Raw genomic sequence first — 16,210 nt, 5'->3', positions numbered from 1 at the left:
GACTATCTCTATGAAGTGCTTTAATTTCTAAATGGTAAATCAGATATGTATGAAAACAATTATCCACAAGAATATGAGGTCCAAAAAAGCTGAAAAAAACCACAAATTCACATCAGTGCTTTTGTTTGGAGTCTCCTATTTATCTTGCTATGGAAAAGCTGAAGCACACTTAAAATACACAAAAAATAGGACAAATCAGACAAATTATTTCTTGCCTATAACAATCTGTAACATAGTTTCTGTAAATAGCTCACTTAATGTTCACACTTCGATTATCAGCCATTATAAAGATGAATGTACTGTATTCATTTAATTTCCATCCTCAGCGTGCAGTGAACTGAATCCTGTAAATTCCATTCTATGCAGCATATTTCTATGTGCAACGTTCTATACGTTGCGCCCTACTGTCCCGCCTGAAGTTATAGTTGAACCAATGGGAATGACAATAAATCTTCAAGGTGACCAATTACATTGCAGATTTTCCACGATGGTCCTTCCTTGACATATGGCCTGCATTTCGGACAACCATGTAGCGTTTCAATGTCCCTGCTGAGGACTTAAATATATTAGTGTTTGCACCAGCAAATTTGGTGCTCGTCATTTGATTAGATTTGGAAAGAAAATAAGTGCTGGTTACTTACTAGGTTCCACAGGACATTGCAGCCCAGTGGTGGTCGCAAGGATGAGACAGTACGGATACTAGGGAGAGGCCGTGAGGACGAAATTAAGGAAGGGAGTGGGAGGTCTTGTCCCTGTCTCATACTAAGCAGCAACCAAGCAGTGTACTGTGGACAGCATTGGACTGAAACTCCAACCCGAGGTTCCTAAACACTATCTGGCTGCTAAAGTGCAGCTTGCCCGTGATAAGGCCAGGGACCAGCCGTGGTGGAAGTGGCAGACGCTGGCATTGGGCTTTTGCGACACCAGTATGCTTTATGATGTGGTGTGAGCGAGCCACTTTCACATGCTCTCCAAAAATGGAAACAATACAAGTCATTATAATATTGTGCATCTTAACTAGCTAGCCACCAACTCAGTTAATGCACAGTTTTGGGGCAGATTACTGATAGAAGCAACAGCCCATGTTCGTGTCAAGGTAACGTAGTTATGTTTACTGTCTGAAGGATTTGTCATAAGAAGGCTCCTTATCGAGAGCGAGCATTGGGGGGGCGTTGTGGATTTAGCCAACTTTGCTAGCTAGCTCAGTGCAATACTTCTGCTTTTAACTATATTTGAATTTGTTTTAACTAAACACATACACGTTAACATTTTAACTGGGAGGTTGATTTGTGGGGGTTTACAGTGTTGTGTTTTCAAGGTTTACTTGATTAATGTTGTCACAGGCTATAGCAATCCAGCTAGCTAACGTTAGCTAAGTAACCGGGTCAAACTCGTGCACCCTAATGAAGGAGTACAAAGTGGTTGTGCTGGGAAGCGGCGGCGTCGGCAAGTCCGCGCTGACTGTCCAGTTTGTCACSGGCACATTCATCGAGAAATATGACCCTACAATTGAGGACTTCTATCGGAAAGAGATCGAAGTGGACTCGTCGCCTTCGGTGCTGGAGATCCTTGACACGGCAGGGACAGAACAGTTCGCCTCCATGAGGGACCTGTACATCAAGAACGGCCAGGGTTTCATACTTGTCTACAGTCTCGTCAATCAACAGTCATTTCAGGTAAAGGGCCTTTATCTGGTGTTACCTGTCAACATGTCAAGGAGCCTGCAGCCTCTTGATAGAGTTGTAGCCATGTTTTAAATGGGCCTACTGAGCAATGRCTATTGTATTCATATCATTCTGAGTGCATCATTCCTAAAACCATTGTTGACAGCCTAATCTCTACAATATAAATCCATAAACCTCTCTTCTATCCCATTCCCATAAGTCTGTCCTCTACACGCTGAAAGTTTGTTAAGTTCAACAGGTTAGAAGAATGGCCAAAGGGCTGCTACTTAACCCATTGATATACATTGAAGAGCTAGGCAGCAATAACTGTTGCGCAAACATTTCCCCACAGTTCCTGAGAATATCCTTATATCCATCCCTAAATTCCTCCCCCCTTTGCTCCCCAGGACATCAGACCGATGCGAGACCAGATAGTGCGGGTGAAGCGCTTTGAGAAGGTGCCACTGATCCTGGTGGGGAACAAGGTGGACCTGGAGTCTGAGCGGGAGGTGGCAGGTGCAGACGGTCGGGCCCTGGCCCAGGAGTGGGGCTGCCCCTTCATCGAGACCTCAGCCAAGAGCAAGACCATGGTGGACGAGCTGTTTGCTGAAATCGTTCGCCAGATGAACTATGCCACGCTGCCAGAGAAACAGGAGCAGTGCTGCACGGCCTGTGTGGTGCAGTGAGGGAGTAGGGGACACTGTCCCCTCTACACCTCTCCCCCAGGTAAGAGACTGAAGCACTACACTTCACCCTCCACACACACATAGTAGGACAAAGAAGTGTAAATGCACAATAGGCTTGTCACTGACAACGGGCAAAAATTRACAGGTTGTGAAAAGATGTATGGTCATGGATAGCAGGAGTGTAGAGTTCATAATGCGTGTACAAAAAATGTACTTGCGGAGGAAGGGAGATGAGAGGATCAGGGGTGGAACAAAATTACAGCTGTTAGAAAAAGCAGACAGGGAAGGGGGTTTGCTGCACAGATTGTTAAAACTATTGGTTTAGCRTGCTATCATTAGATCAGACGAAGAATGTGGCGTGAAGAACCCAACTGTCTGAGCAGTGAGCACAAGGGCAGAAAAGAAGAGTAAGAGAAGAGGCTGGCAGTGTAAAGGCAGAGAGACTAGACTTATGAGCCACGGAGAGTMTAGGTCCCAGACAAAGGAAAACGCAGCATCCTGAATATAAATTGATGTTTCAAAACAGGAAGCAGACTTTCTGCACTGTGTGAGGTATTGGTCGTTTTAACTGGGTTTCACAGTTTACATATTGATGAAATGCTAATTTATTTAACTGTATAAAGGTCTTAATTACACAAATATCAATATCTTCATACTGTCTCAACACCTAGTAGTGTCTTCAGTCTTTCCTTTACTCTGTCAGTAAGTAAAATAGTACTTTTTTTGTTCTCCATTGTCATTATTTGGCAGGATCTCTCCCAACTGGTTCCTGCTTTGATGACCCAGGAACCACTTCAGCTCGATCACACCTTTTGACCTCTCCAGCTGGCAGTGTTACCTACAGTACCAGAGAGCAGATTCTTGTCTGTCCATAGTCCAATTCAAGGGAGTCTTGAGCCTGCCCAACCTTTGATATCTTGACTGTGGAACACATTCACCTGCAGACTCACTGGCCTTCATGGTGACCCGGCCCAGGGAAGACCCACTTTTCAATGTGTAGAGGATAACCTTATGAGGATGAAGGATTGTCTATGGATTTCTATTTTCTCGTTTGGGGTTGGAGTGCTGGGGCAATGAGCAGTGATCTGTTCAGGACCACAGCAACCCTTTTTGAAGCTGCMCCGTCATTAGTTCCCCTGGTTTTACTTTTTACTTGTATCGATTTATTAAATCTGGTATCTAATTTTAAAGTGATAACGGACATGCAGGTTGAGGACTCGGGTCAGAATTTAATCAAACCGTGGTAAATGTATGATTGCTGTGGTTTATAGGGCCTAAAACCAACTGTATGGTGGTTATAAAGCAGACCAGCCTTCAACTTTCTATTTTTCGATGGGCATGGTCGAGCCAGGTCTCCACGCATGAGACGTTCACGTTGAGCATGGAGCACTGCATGTTTGTTTTCTGGTTACCGCTGTGTGGTTTGCTTTAAATACAGGAGACACAGGTTCCTCTTAGTCATGCAAATGACTAATATGTTACATGGTTCGATCAAATTCTGACCCTAAACAATCTAACTTGCCCTGAACCACATGTCAAACACGATGTACGGAGGCCAGTGTCTGCAGGTTTTTATGCCACCCTTGTACTTGATTGATGAATTAAGGTCAATGATTATTAAGGAACTCCACTCAACTGGTTTTCTAGGTCTTAATTGAAAGGAAAAATCTGCAGACACTAGGCCCTCCATGGAATGAGTTTGACACCCATGCCCTAAATGATCTAACTTACATTGTTACTTTTTTTTATTAAGTTTGCTTTTATTATTTATAAAAAWATCTAATTGCTTTGTTAGCCAATTATCAACTTTTTTTTTTATACTTGCTTTTGCTTTTGTGACTTTACAGTGTGTTTTTGAAGATGAGAATTAACAGAGCCTTAAATGATTTCAGTCTTACATTGGTTTCTGTGTGGTTATTGTCTTACTTCCAACTCTTCAATGTAATTACTGCCATCATGTAGTACAAATCTGATACCAAGATTGAAGAACACTGGCCAGAGGGGTATCCTAAGAAGCAAGCTAGATCTACTCAGGGTTTTCTAAAGCTAACCAGCTTCAGTAAGCCTCACATTCCAGCTTCATCTGTACTAAGACAGTGGATATAACTCTAGCGGGCTCGTAACTGCATGTCACACGTGGTTAGTCGAACGCCAAACTCGTCATTGAGACTGCTGAAACCTCAATGGATTGGGAAGTCTAACACATTTTCATTTGTGCTGAAATCAAAATGAAGGAAAGGTTATCTTGCAAACTCAGCAGGCATATATGGAGATATTTGCGTCATCTCTTAGTTCTGAAGGATTTGTTGCTGTAGAAATTTACCTGACTAAGGTACATTTGCATGACTGGTTACCTCGCTGAAGGATACCTCTCTGATCATGTGGTCACACGTTTGGTGTCCTGAATCACTATTGGTAAGGAAATGCTCTTACATTTCTGGTTTAGACTGTTACATTATTACAGCTGATGTGATATACTGTACCAGTCAAAAGGTTGGACATCTACTCATTCAAGGGTTATTCTTTATTTTTATTTTCTACATTGTAGAATAATAGTGAAGACATCAACTGTGAAATTACACATGGAATCATGTAGTAACCAAAAAAGTGTTAAACAAATCAAAAAAAGATTTGAGATTATTCAATGTAGCCACCCTTTGCCTTGATGACAGCTTTGCACACGCTTTGTATTCTCTCAACCAGCTTCACCTGGAATGCTTTTCCAACAGTCTTGAAGGACCACATATGCTGAGCACTTGTTGGCTGCTTTTCCTTCACTCTGCGGTCCAACTCATCCCAAACCATCTCAGTTGGGTTGAGGTCGGGTGATTGTGGAGGCCAGGTCACCTGATGCAGCATTCCATCACTCCTTCTTGGTCAAATAGCCCTTACACAGCCTGGAGGTGTGTTGGGTCATTGTTCTGTTGAAAAWCAAATGATAGTCCGACTGAGCACAAGCCAGATGGTATGYCGTATCGCTGCGGTAGCCATTCTTGTTAAGTGTACCTTGAATTCTAAATAAATCACAGACAGTATCACCATCACACCGCCTCCTCCATGCTTCACGGTGGTAACCACACATGCGGAGWTCATCCGTTCACCTACTCTGCATCTCACAAAGACACGGCGGTTGGAACCAAAAATCTCAAATTTGCACTCAGACCAAAGAACAGATTATTTGAGCTATTCGTGCTATAATATGGACTTGGTATTTTACCAAATTGGGCTATCTTCTGTATACCACCCCTGCCTTGTCACAACACAACTGATTGGCTCAAACGCATTAAGAAGGAAAGACATTTCACAAATTAACTTTTAACAAGGCACACCTGTTAATTGAAATGCATTCCAGGTGACTACATCATGAAGCTGGTTGAGAGAATGCCAAGAGTGTGRAAAGCTGTCATCAAGGCAAAGGGTGGCTACTTTGAAGAATCTCAAATATTAAATATATTTTGATTTGTTTAACACTTTTTGGTTACTAGGTGATTCCATTGTGTTATTTCATAGTTTTGATGTCTTCACTATTATTCTACAATGTAGAAAATAGTACAAATAAAGAAAACCCCTTGAATGAGTAGGTGTGTCCAAACTTTTGACGTACTGTACAGGGGTTTCAACTGGCACAAGGCTATCTTCAGAAGTCTTGTGAGGCTGGTGAGTGTCCTTGAGTAAGTAAGCCGAACTGTTCAGGCGCTACAGACAATTTCGTGAGAAGACCGAATTTTAGGATGTCTCATTGTCTGAAAAAGCTGCTTAATAAACAGACTAATTTTAATTGGTATTTTTGTATTATGCTAATTTGATTTTGTCGGGGGCGTGGATATCGACTCTAGGGGAATATCTACCATCCCTCCGTTATCCCTGCACATTGTAAATATGGCACAGGAACTGACTAAACCTTTATGTAGTATTGTAATGAAACAGGCAGGGAGCAGGCCTCGAACCCTCGACATTCTAGCCCGAAGTCCAGCGCGCCATCGKCTTGTGTCCCAAAAGCATGTTSAAGCGGCAGAGTCGATATCCGCGTTTATAAACCCAGGGTCGTTACAGTATGTTATGCTTACTTACAGTACTTTCTCATGTTCTTATTTGTATTCATTGTGTTTTTGTTCTACGTAATGTTATTTTTAGTATTACATTGTTATTGATTACTACATCGTTGGGTTTAGAGCTTTCAAGAAAGGCATTTCACTGTACTTTGTGCACGTGACATTAAAATGTGAAACTTGGTTTAATATTCAGATTAACCAACTCAAGTGGCCTTAAGGTTGGGCCATTTTGGCGGAGACAAGGCTACTTACTTTTACTTTGCTCAATATTCGGATAGAATATGGTGTAGGACAGTTATGATTTTCTATCGTGTAGAAAGAATAGTGTCAGCTCTCTATAATATACTGTATTTCTATCTGCAACGTTATGTGTGTTACACACAGTAAGGCCAAGTACTGTCACACAATCATCCACGAGGGGGCAGCATTATCTTATTTGAAAGCAGATGTTCATCATTAGTAGATTCTTCAGCGTTTGAGGTGTCTAACCGATTTAAGTATTTTCACATCACTAGTGTAGTTTTCTAAATTGTCAGGGATACTACCACTGTTTCTACAGTATTTCAATAATACCACATTTCTTATTCGGCGGAGAAAATGTCGAGGCAGCAGGTAAATCTCCAAATCTCCTTTAGGTGGCAGAGTGATGTATTCTTTTGTGTAAATAAAACATACGAACGTGACGTCAGGCTACTGACAGATGTAAACAAACAAACAATCGATACATTTTGGTACAAGTACTGTAACATTTGATAACATTAGTTACATGCGTAACCATGAAGAGGGTATTTGTTACTGTAGGAACAACGAGCTTTGATGACCTAATTGAACGTGTTACTTCCCCTGAAGCTGTTCAAGTGAGTATGATCTGTGAAAATGGCTACATAAGCTAGCCCATAGACGGTAAATGTTATTTAAGCAATAAGGCCCGAGGTGGTGTGGTATATGGCCAATATACTACAYCTAAGTGGTCCTCTACAACACGACGCAACGTGGAGTGCCAGGATACAGCCCTTAACCGTGGTATATTGGCCATATATCACAAACCCCTGAGGTGCCTTATTGCTATTCTAAACMGGTTACCAAAGTAATTAGAGCAGTAAAAATAAATGTTTTGTCATACCCGTGCTATATGGTTTGATATACTACGGCCAAGTACCCAATTGTCATAAATGAGTAAAAGTAAAGATACCTTTATAGAAAATGTGTTAAATATACTTAAATATCAAAAGTAAATMTAATTGCAAATATATATTTAAGTTGTAAAAGTAGAAATCATTTCAAATTGCTTATATTAAGCGAACCAGATGGCATCATTTTCTTGTTACATTTTTTAAAACAAATAGCCAGGGGCACACTTCAGCAATCAGACATCATTTACAAATGAAGCATTTGTGTTTAGTGAGTTCGACCAGATCAGAGGTAGTAGGGATGACCAGGGATCTTCTCTTGATAATTGAATGAATTTAAAAATTGTCCTGTCCTGCTAAGCATTCAAAATGTAACGAGTAATTTCGGGTGTCAGGGAAAATATATGTAGTAAAAAGTACATTGTTTTCTTTAGGATTGTAGTGAAGTAAAAGTTGTCAAAAATATAGTCAAGTAAAGTACAGATACCCCAAACAACTACTTAATTAGTACTTTAAAGTATTTTTACTTAAGTACTTTACACCACTGGCTCTAATGCTCTGACTAAACACAAATACACTCTACTCTGCACGCGATACAGTTTAGGAAACAATTGTAATTTAACTTTAATATAGAAATACTTGTTCAAATACAAAAGATACTTACTGTAAGCAGTTTAGGAAAGTTGCACCCAGTTGTATTTTGAGAAACACAGAAAATGTGGGATGGAATGGTCCAGTGGAAATGCGAGTGCAACGTAAGAGGATGTGTCTTAGCTAAGGCGGCGTGTGAAAACAGCCGGATGCAAGTAAGTGTATCTTTTGTATTTTAAAAATGATTTCACGCTTATATGAAAGTTAAGTTCCAAAGGTTTGCAAAACTGTATTGCAAATTAGGAGTATTTCTGTTTAGACAGAGCTTTGGGATTAAACATAGCATCGGGTTTGAAGTTCACTTGGAAGCCAGCTGTGATCAGTAACATCAGCTGAGAACCCAAGGGAGGGCCGGCTGTAAACTAGGTATACCCAACTTGGGTTCATGAGCTCTAGCTAGCCAGCCTGCCTCAAAAACTAGACYAGGATAAGTTGTGTAGATGTGCCATACCCTTTCATTGTTCTATTTATAGTAARGTTTCCTTATCCTTCTTGAAGGTGTTCAACATTTGGTCCTGCAGGTTGGACGAAGCTCCATCTTCCCAGATTCAGACAGCTGTCACAAGCTCACGTTAGAGGCCTTTAAATTCAAGGATTCCACCGCTGAAGATGTCAAATGTGCCGACCTGGTTATCAGCCATGCTGGTGTGTACAATGTCCGAAGAAATAAAAAAGCTAAACTACCAAACCATTTTGCTGGTCTTTAATGTTGATAATTTATGATAATTTATAATAATGAAATGCCTCTTCTTGTATTCTCGGGGGCAGGTAGTTGTCCGGAGACCCTTGGTGCAGGCAAGCCACTGTTAGTGGTGTTCAATGACAAACCTATGGACATTCACCAGCTAGAGCTGGCCAAACAGCTACACCAAGACTCACACCTACCTACTGTACTTCACTGCCAGGTCAGTGTAAATCCTCATGTGCAACTTAATCATGAGGACTCACACTTTGTCAATCTAACATATTGTACATTTCTGCTAATYAAGTCCCAGAGTTGTCAAACTGATTGAAATTCATTGGGTCAACTTATAAATCTAATTTTGTCTCAAATTTCACAGCAATCTCACTGAGACCTTGAGGACGATGGACCTTTCGGTTCTCTCACCCTTCTTACCTAGACAACCAAATAATTTTGCCAATTTCCTGGACAAGGCCRTTGGTGTTCAATGATTCCAGCGCAGGGAAATATCTGAGGTCGACTCTGTGTTCTTTTATGGTCTCTGGAGATGTTTGCACTCTGAAACTCTCCTCGTCTTTGAGATGAACTGGCGGTGGGGTTGGACAGAGGGAAGCCTGGGCCCCATGTGCCCGGCTTCTAGGTTCTCCTATCAGCATGCAGAGCAAACGCCAGAATGTGACGTCTGGCTGCGCAAGACTTTAAGATTAAGAGTCTGTTGAAAGGTCTGGCCATGTTCTATTTAATCTAGCTGAAGACAGGCTGATTAGGCATTAGATGCTGACTTTTTAATGGTGGATGGGGTATGTTTCCAACTTGAAATGATAGGAAAGACTCACGGATGTAGATACAGTATATTGTAACTCTCATTTCTATGATTTGTTATGAACAGAACAACTTAAAAAATATGTATAATTTGATGTGCTGTTTGGTGTGCTGTTCATATTTGGTGTTGTCTCGATTATACTGTTGTTGTTGTCTGAAGTGTAATTAAGCTTCTCCTTCACTCCTCGTGACACTGGTCATCACACTGTAATAAGGCTGGCATAGACAGCAGTGGGGTTGCACTCTGACGTGAAAACAAACACCACATCCTGTTCAGATGGAGATTAACATAGATGGAGAAAGCAGTCTCCAAAATCATAGGATCAAAGTTGTGAAGCCAACAAGAGAAGAGAGCACTCCTGTGAAATCWCAATTCCTATTATGACTTCATAACCATGTATCCAATGATTCCAATCCATGGAATGTTTCTCAAAAAGCTTTCGTGACTTTAGGCTTCTCATTATCGCAAGGGACTCCYGTTCCTCAGCTTCCTGAGTGATGTTCATCTGTATTAAACATGGAGGTAAGGCCAAAGTCATAAAATGCATTCCGCTAGTGACACATTTGATGTTTGCAGTGTTAGAAACTGTATTTCACACAATTTCTTTATTCTCATCCTATCTCCTCGCAGACAATGAGCAGTTTCTGGCCAACACCAACTGCCCCGTGGTTCTCCTGCTGCAGTACATGAGAGCTAAGATGGGCCTGCCGGAGACAGGTGGGAGTTTGGTGGGGGGGGGGGGGCGTCATCAGGAAGGGTGGGATGGATGGAGGGCCTTAATGATGATGACAGCTTCCTGATTGAAATGCTGCTGTGCCTATCGTCTCTTACAGACTAGGGGGGTCTTGAGTCTATCCTAAATTTAGTGTCACTGCTGTAACTAAAGCAGGGAAAGTGGATGGAGAGCGCTGATGTGAGAGTCAGGGATTTGGTTGGGGGGGGGCAGAGGCATGGGAGTGGGGGTTCACCGGCTGGTGTTAAATATTTCACACTGCTCAACTCGAAGGGTGTCTGCTTACACCTGCTGGGTCCTGCCACACTTACCACTGTGTTGCCGCTAAGCCCAGAGCAAGCCTCGTGCACTAATGAAGCTATCTATCATTACCATTCTCATTAGCACTGAGATTAATGGGGCTTGCTGATGAGTGGGTTTGACTACCGCAAGGCTATCAGTAGTAAATCCTGCACTCTGGCCCTGCCCCTCATCAGCCATCTTTGTGTTATGCTATATATTCAACCAGTTTTGGCTCTTTCTCTACATACGGATAGATTTGTCTTAAATGTGTGTGTGTGCGCGTTTTTCAGAGCTGGTGGATCTGTGTGATGACCGTGGGGCTCTGAAGCTTCTCTTTCTGTCCCAGCAGCCTCAGGAGTGTGCCAGCCGACTACTTCCTCCCCGCTGCTCCCTCACATTCTGCATTGTTAATCGTGAGTTCTATACATAATAGAAGTAGAACCAATGGAGTGGACAAGGCCTCTATGAAACTATTCCTAGTTACCAAAAAGGAGTTTCTATACATGGCTCTTCTTTGTTTAGAAGTTTATGTTTATCTTATCAGGAAACCCAAAGGATGGTGCCTATATTTCCATCACCCCCTTAGTGGCCAACCCAGACCCTGCACTTCTGGGTAACAATAAACTCTGCTTGTTAATTATGTGTGTGCATTCACATAAAGTATTTCATGTGTGTCTTCTGGAGGATTGATTTGTTTAGCCATTGTCTTAGCGCGTGTACATATGTTGTTCCTGTTTGTATGTGTATCAGAGACCCTGCAGACTCAGACTGACAGCCTGGAGAGGGCTCGTCTCAGACAGCTCCGCTCTCAGGAGGACCGCAGAGCCACGGAGGCGCCCTCTCAGACCCAACCCACACAAACCGTGAGTGTGTGTGTGTGTGTGTGTGTGTGTGTGTGTGTGTGTGTGTGTGTGTGTGTGTGTGTGTGTGTGTGTGTGTGTGTGTGTGTGTGTGTGTGTGTGTGTGTGTGTGTGTGTGTGTGTGTGTGTGTGTGTGTGTGTGTGTGTGTGTGTACACTCCACCAATTATTTGGACAAATAGAAGTATTAGAAGATTGCCAACTTTTGTACTGTGTCCCACAGGCTAAGGGCCGGGGCCGTACAGTACATATGGACACCCCTGATGATGAACCCTCCAATCGCCGGACTGGAGGCAGGAGGAGCAGGAACTGAAAGAACCTATTAATTTTACAATAATAGAAATGTTGAAATGTAATAAAGTGAACATTGAGTCTATCTAAGTCTACGCCAGCCAATGGTCATTAGTGTTGAATAATACGGTTGATCAAAATAGAAATATGACTATAGATCTAAATAGAAATCTGTTATACAATTGTTACGCTCCCATGTCTAATACGCMTTATGTTCTGAAAGGAAGAGAGTTTTAACATGGTCCCTTGAAGTTAAGCAATAGATGATGTCACCTTCTGCTTCTGTGATTGGTGGGTATGAATACCTGTTCCTTACCAAGCTTTACCAGTTGGGAAAATTGGATGGAAATGACTGAATTGGGATGAATATATTTAGAAAGGGTGTGAAATCGTGACTGAAGCTCTGACATCAGTGTTAATTTTATGTTATGTCTTTTAATCTTGCTTTGCTCAACAGGTGTTGAGGTYTTGTTGCAATAATTATGTGTCTTGCAATATGTTCAACATGCACAATTTACTTTTGAAGGCTTTATCAGAATTTAATTTATCTTGAAATTAATTTCCCTTGACCAGTGAGTGATCTTAAATTAGGGGTGGTATGTTGGGGCTATCTGCCTGAGGGACTGAATGAGGGGTGTGACAGTGTGCCATTCTCTTTTCTGAAGGTTTATTTAGCCACCTCTGGTGGGTGGCCTGGCACTTTGAAACAGGAAGTTGTGGGTTAAATGCCAGCAGGAGGTTCCTCCCAGTGTTTGTGTGTACCATTTTCTAAATTATGTACAGGCTTGGGTCAGATGGTTTTTAGAAAAGATAACTTCCCTTCTTAGAATCACTGGATTATTTTCTTAATGTATGTCTGTGGAAGGCCTAATAACGTTTGAGGAACAAAGGCCTTCGGGATTTTGTGATGAAGTTCCATTTGAAGTTTAGTTTTCATTTCATTCAACTGGTTTTTACCCAAACTGAAACAAGTACTGTACTTGTTTAGTCCTTTCCAAAGTGATTACCTCAAGAAAAGGAAGAAGGAGACATGTTATAAGTATTTGAATAGGGCCACTGTGTCAGGCCATACAGCTGTGTCTTGCAGATGGCCTAACCACTTGCTAAATACTGTGAAGAAATAGGGAAGAAAGAGAAACAACTGAGCTGTTCTTGTAAAAGGTTACATTGAGAATCTAGACATCATTTAGAAAGTGGAATGCAACATAAAAAAATACATTTTCCATGCRATTATCTGATTCGGGAATGCTTGCTGTGTGATTCTTCTCTTTGATTGAGAATTGATTTACCCAATCTCTAGAGCATCTACACTGTATATAAAAGACTGAGCAGTATACACTGAGTGTAAAAAAAAACATTGGTAACACCTTCCTAATATTGAGCTCCCCCTTTTGCCCTCAGAACAGCCTCAATTCATCGCGGCATAGACTCTACAAGATGTTGAAAGTGTTCCTCAGGGATGGTGGCCCATGTTGACTCCAATGCTTCCCACAGTTGTGTCAAGTTGGCTGGATGTCCTTTCGGTGGTGGACCATTCTTGATACACACTGGAACTGTTGACTGTGAAAAACCCAGCCTCTTTGCAGTTCTTGACACACTCAAACCGGTGCGCCTGGCACCTACTACCATACCCCATTCAAAGGCACTATATATTTTGTCTTGCCCATTCACCATCTGAATGGCACACATACACAATCCATATCTCAAGGCTTAAACATCCTTATTTAACCTGTCTCCTCCCCTTCATCTACACAGATTTGAAGTGGATTTAATAAGTGACATCAATAAGGGATCATAGCTTTCACGTYGATACACCTGGTCAGTCTGTCATGGAAGAGCAGGTGTTCTTAATGTTTTGTACACTCAGTGTATATGCTATTTCACTTTTTATCCAGCAAATATCCATTCAATATTTCCATTAGCCTACTTTCTTGCTATAGTAAATCAGAACATTGTGTATGAAATCATGATTTTGCATGCCATGTAATAGTTACATCCCTTCATGAATTTAGGAGATGAGATAATGGGGTTATTAACAATTCCAAGAAGTTTTATAAGTCTTTGCCCTTTGCTGTAAAACAGCTTGATCAGGTTCCTATCAGATTCATTGAGACCACATGACAGCTTTATGCAGCCCTTTCACATCACAATAATTTCATATTTAGACTTGACCAATCATGGAATGTTCTAACATTTAAAAAAAAAAATGGAATTGCCCCTCCAGTTCAATTGTAGAAAGGTTACGCTTTATTCTGATTATTTAGATTAGAGTTATCTGGTTCAGACTGGTCTTGCATGTCTGCCAAAATGGCTATCACATGATGTTTTTGTGGACATAACTGTGTGTTAATCTAATATGTATTCAGGAGTTAGATTCTAGCAGCTCAGCTTTTCTCCTCTCTAGTTTCTCCAACAATTACAACTGTTATATCTAGCACATTCAAAGGATATTCAAACTTTTAAAAGTAAAGTCATATAAAATATGTCATGGTATTTACATGTGCGAGGTAAAAGTAAAGTCATATGAAATTTGTAATGGTATTTACATGTGCGAGGTGAAATAAATATTTCAGGCTGGTGCAATTCCAGTAACCAGCAGACCATAGCTCTAAGGAGTGTGCTGACAAGGCTGACTTGTCATTGCTCTGAGCTTGTTTTGTGTGCCTGGATGTGTTTTTACCAGCTGTAGAATGAGAATGCTTGTACACCAGTACCCTCTCCCAGTGGAACTGGGGCCACAATGACTGTAAGCTGTCATCTTTAATGGGGGTGAATATTGGGTACTATCTCCCTTGCCATTCACTGGCAGTTGATTGACTCCCTGAACAGATGACTCAGTCCATGGCAATAACTCCTGATATTATATAAGGCCCAAGATCTTAATCAACTCCTTGTTCTAGAAAAACAGGTGGACGCTGATGATATTGATATCGGTTCCCTTATGGGAGAATTAATATAGGCCTTAATGTAACAGCTAATGAACAAATTACAGTTAAACAGAGGTCCAGTGAAATGGGGTAGCCTCATCCTTCCAGAACATAAACCAAACAAAAGGCTAACTACAATTTCTAATGACTGTTGCAGTGACATACCTGGAAAATATTCAGACCTTGGATGTTCCCTTGGAAGTAAACGGTTGCCTTTCACACTCACACTCCCTGTAGGTCTCTCACCTCACCTCTCTACCTCAGCCTTGTTGCTTATGACGTATTGCTCCTGAGGGAGGCCAAGAGTGTGAGAAGCTACTTTTGGCAATAAAACAAACCACATATAAAATATTTAGATGGAATTACATTTACCTAAATCAGAGTTTATTTATTTTATGCACAGGATACAGCAGGTGTAAAAGGTACAATAAAATGCTACAATGACATACTTGCAAGCTCTCCTTTCAACATTGCAGTAACAAAAAACTAAAACTAAATTGTAGTCTTTTTTGTGTCTCAAAGGCCCACCTTTTTCTTTAAGACTGTGGAAATCTAATAGGAAGAGTATTTTATCAACAGCAAATGTTACAGAAGGTAGTGCATTAGGAGGGCATGTGTATGTCTCTGACAAATGGATGTCTTTTGGGAACGAAAACATTGTACATTTTAGCAGGACATGATTGAATGATGGCCAGATTACTGTTTTAGGACAAAAACACTATTCATTCAAGACCTGTGTGTGGACTGAGTTAGTCCAAGCAGAAAGCAACAAGGGATCAGAAGGTCAATAAAATAATAATTAAATCKGAACGCAATAGTCATTATTTGATATCACATGTTTGGGGAGAAAGCAATGATACTTGTTTATTTCCAGACACCAACAGCAGGGAACAATGGAATGGCTGTGATTTAACCTGGTATTTACAGATGGGACTSTCCCACTTCTTGGTCAAGTTGAAGAGGCAGGGGAAAAGTGTTCTAAGTCTGTGTTAGCTCTGTGGCTCTGATGACATYTGCCAGAATCTTGGTCCACTCTCTCTCAAATGTGTTTACTTGAACAGGAAATATACATTGATTTATTTACACAACAACCACTTTATACTAGGCCTCACATTCAGTTAAATGGATTGAGGACCTTGCTGCTGTAGAATCTTGATCTAGTTTGACAAAGATTGGCTCTTTTTAAGGGACTAATATAATTAATCCAACCAAAATATTATAATACCAGTGGTGCTCTGAGATATTGGTTTTCTCCAGGTTGGAGAGCACGTCAGGCTCTGAGACAAACTTACTAAATACAGACAGGAAAGAGCACTCCTTGGCTTGAGTCCCCCCTGGGGCCCAGCTGACAGTGCTATGAAATGACGAGATTTTATGTAATAATTTAATATCAAGAAATAAATGGATTACCCTGTCTATTGTTTTCTCCG

At 41.2% G+C, this 16,210-nt stretch overlaps 2 protein-coding genes and 1 long non-coding RNA gene across 6 annotated transcripts; all 3 read left to right on the top strand.

The window, feature by feature from the left end:
• Nucleotides 1–475: 475 nt before the first annotated feature.
• On the top strand, nucleotides 476–4,247 carry LOC111965706 (ras-related protein Rap-2c). 2 transcript variants are annotated; one of them, XM_023989941.2, is made up of 4 exons: nucleotides 476–1,096; nucleotides 1,344–1,676; nucleotides 2,072–2,390; nucleotides 3,101–4,247. In XM_023989941.2, the coding sequence occupies exons 2-3, from the start codon at nucleotides 1,404–1,406 to the stop codon at nucleotides 2,348–2,350; spliced, it is 552 nt and encodes a 183-aa protein (XP_023845709.1). In that variant the 5' UTR covers nucleotides 476–1,096; nucleotides 1,344–1,403; the 3' UTR covers nucleotides 2,351–2,390; nucleotides 3,101–4,247. The 2 variants fall into 2 exon arrangements, with proteins under 2 accessions (XP_023845709.1, XP_070300296.1); XM_070444195.1 differs by having other exon boundaries at nucleotides 477–1,676.
• A 2,355-nt stretch (nucleotides 4,248–6,602) lies between these two features.
• On the top strand, nucleotides 6,603–8,871 carry LOC111965705 (uncharacterized). The gene is made up of 3 exons (XR_002877551.2): nucleotides 6,603–7,014; nucleotides 7,204–7,259; nucleotides 8,682–8,871. It is a non-coding gene; the product is annotated as an uncharacterized lncRNA (long non-coding RNA).
• A 128-nt stretch (nucleotides 8,872–8,999) lies between these two features.
• On the top strand, nucleotides 9,000–11,938 carry lg6.2hxorf65 (linkage group 6.2 CXorf65 homolog). 3 transcript variants are annotated; one of them, XM_023989938.2, is made up of 7 exons: nucleotides 9,000–9,088; nucleotides 9,245–10,210; nucleotides 10,319–10,405; nucleotides 10,994–11,116; nucleotides 11,248–11,316; nucleotides 11,454–11,566; nucleotides 11,786–11,938. In XM_023989938.2, the coding sequence occupies exons 2-7, from the start codon at nucleotides 10,186–10,188 to the stop codon at nucleotides 11,873–11,875; spliced, it is 507 nt and encodes a 168-aa protein (XP_023845706.1). In that variant the 5' UTR covers nucleotides 9,000–9,088; nucleotides 9,245–10,185; the 3' UTR covers nucleotides 11,876–11,938. The 3 variants fall into 3 exon arrangements, with proteins under 3 accessions (XP_023845706.1, XP_023845708.1, XP_070300297.1); XM_023989940.2 differs by having other exon boundaries at nucleotides 9,001–9,088; nucleotides 10,140–10,210; XM_070444196.1 differs by lacking the exon at nucleotides 9,000–9,088 and having other exon boundaries at nucleotides 9,193–10,210.
• Nucleotides 11,939–16,210: the final 4,272 nt, after the last annotated feature.

The sequence above is a fragment of the Salvelinus sp. IW2-2015 genome, linkage group LG6.2, assembly GCF_002910315.2.
Source record: "Salvelinus sp. IW2-2015 linkage group LG6.2, ASM291031v2, whole genome shotgun sequence".
NCBI classification, from domain to species: domain Eukaryota; kingdom Metazoa; phylum Chordata; class Actinopteri; order Salmoniformes; family Salmonidae; genus Salvelinus; species Salvelinus sp. IW2-2015.
The sequence above is the reverse complement of the archived record's forward strand: the minus strand, read 5'-3'. Positions and strand labels throughout refer to the sequence as shown.

Excerpts from the sequence above, each read along its gene's own strand:
- lg6.2hxorf65 (XM_023989938.2), top strand. The coding sequence starts at position 10,186 with ATGTTCATCTGTATTAAACATGGAG. Across the intron at positions 10,406-10,993 it reads GATGGGCCTGCCGGAGACAG|AGCTGGTGGATCTGTGTGAT; the intron begins GTGGGAGTTTGG and ends CGCGTTTTTCAG. Across the intron at positions 11,317-11,453 it reads CCCAGACCCTGCACTTCTGG|AGACCCTGCAGACTCAGACT; the intron begins GTAACAATAAAC and ends TATGTGTATCAG.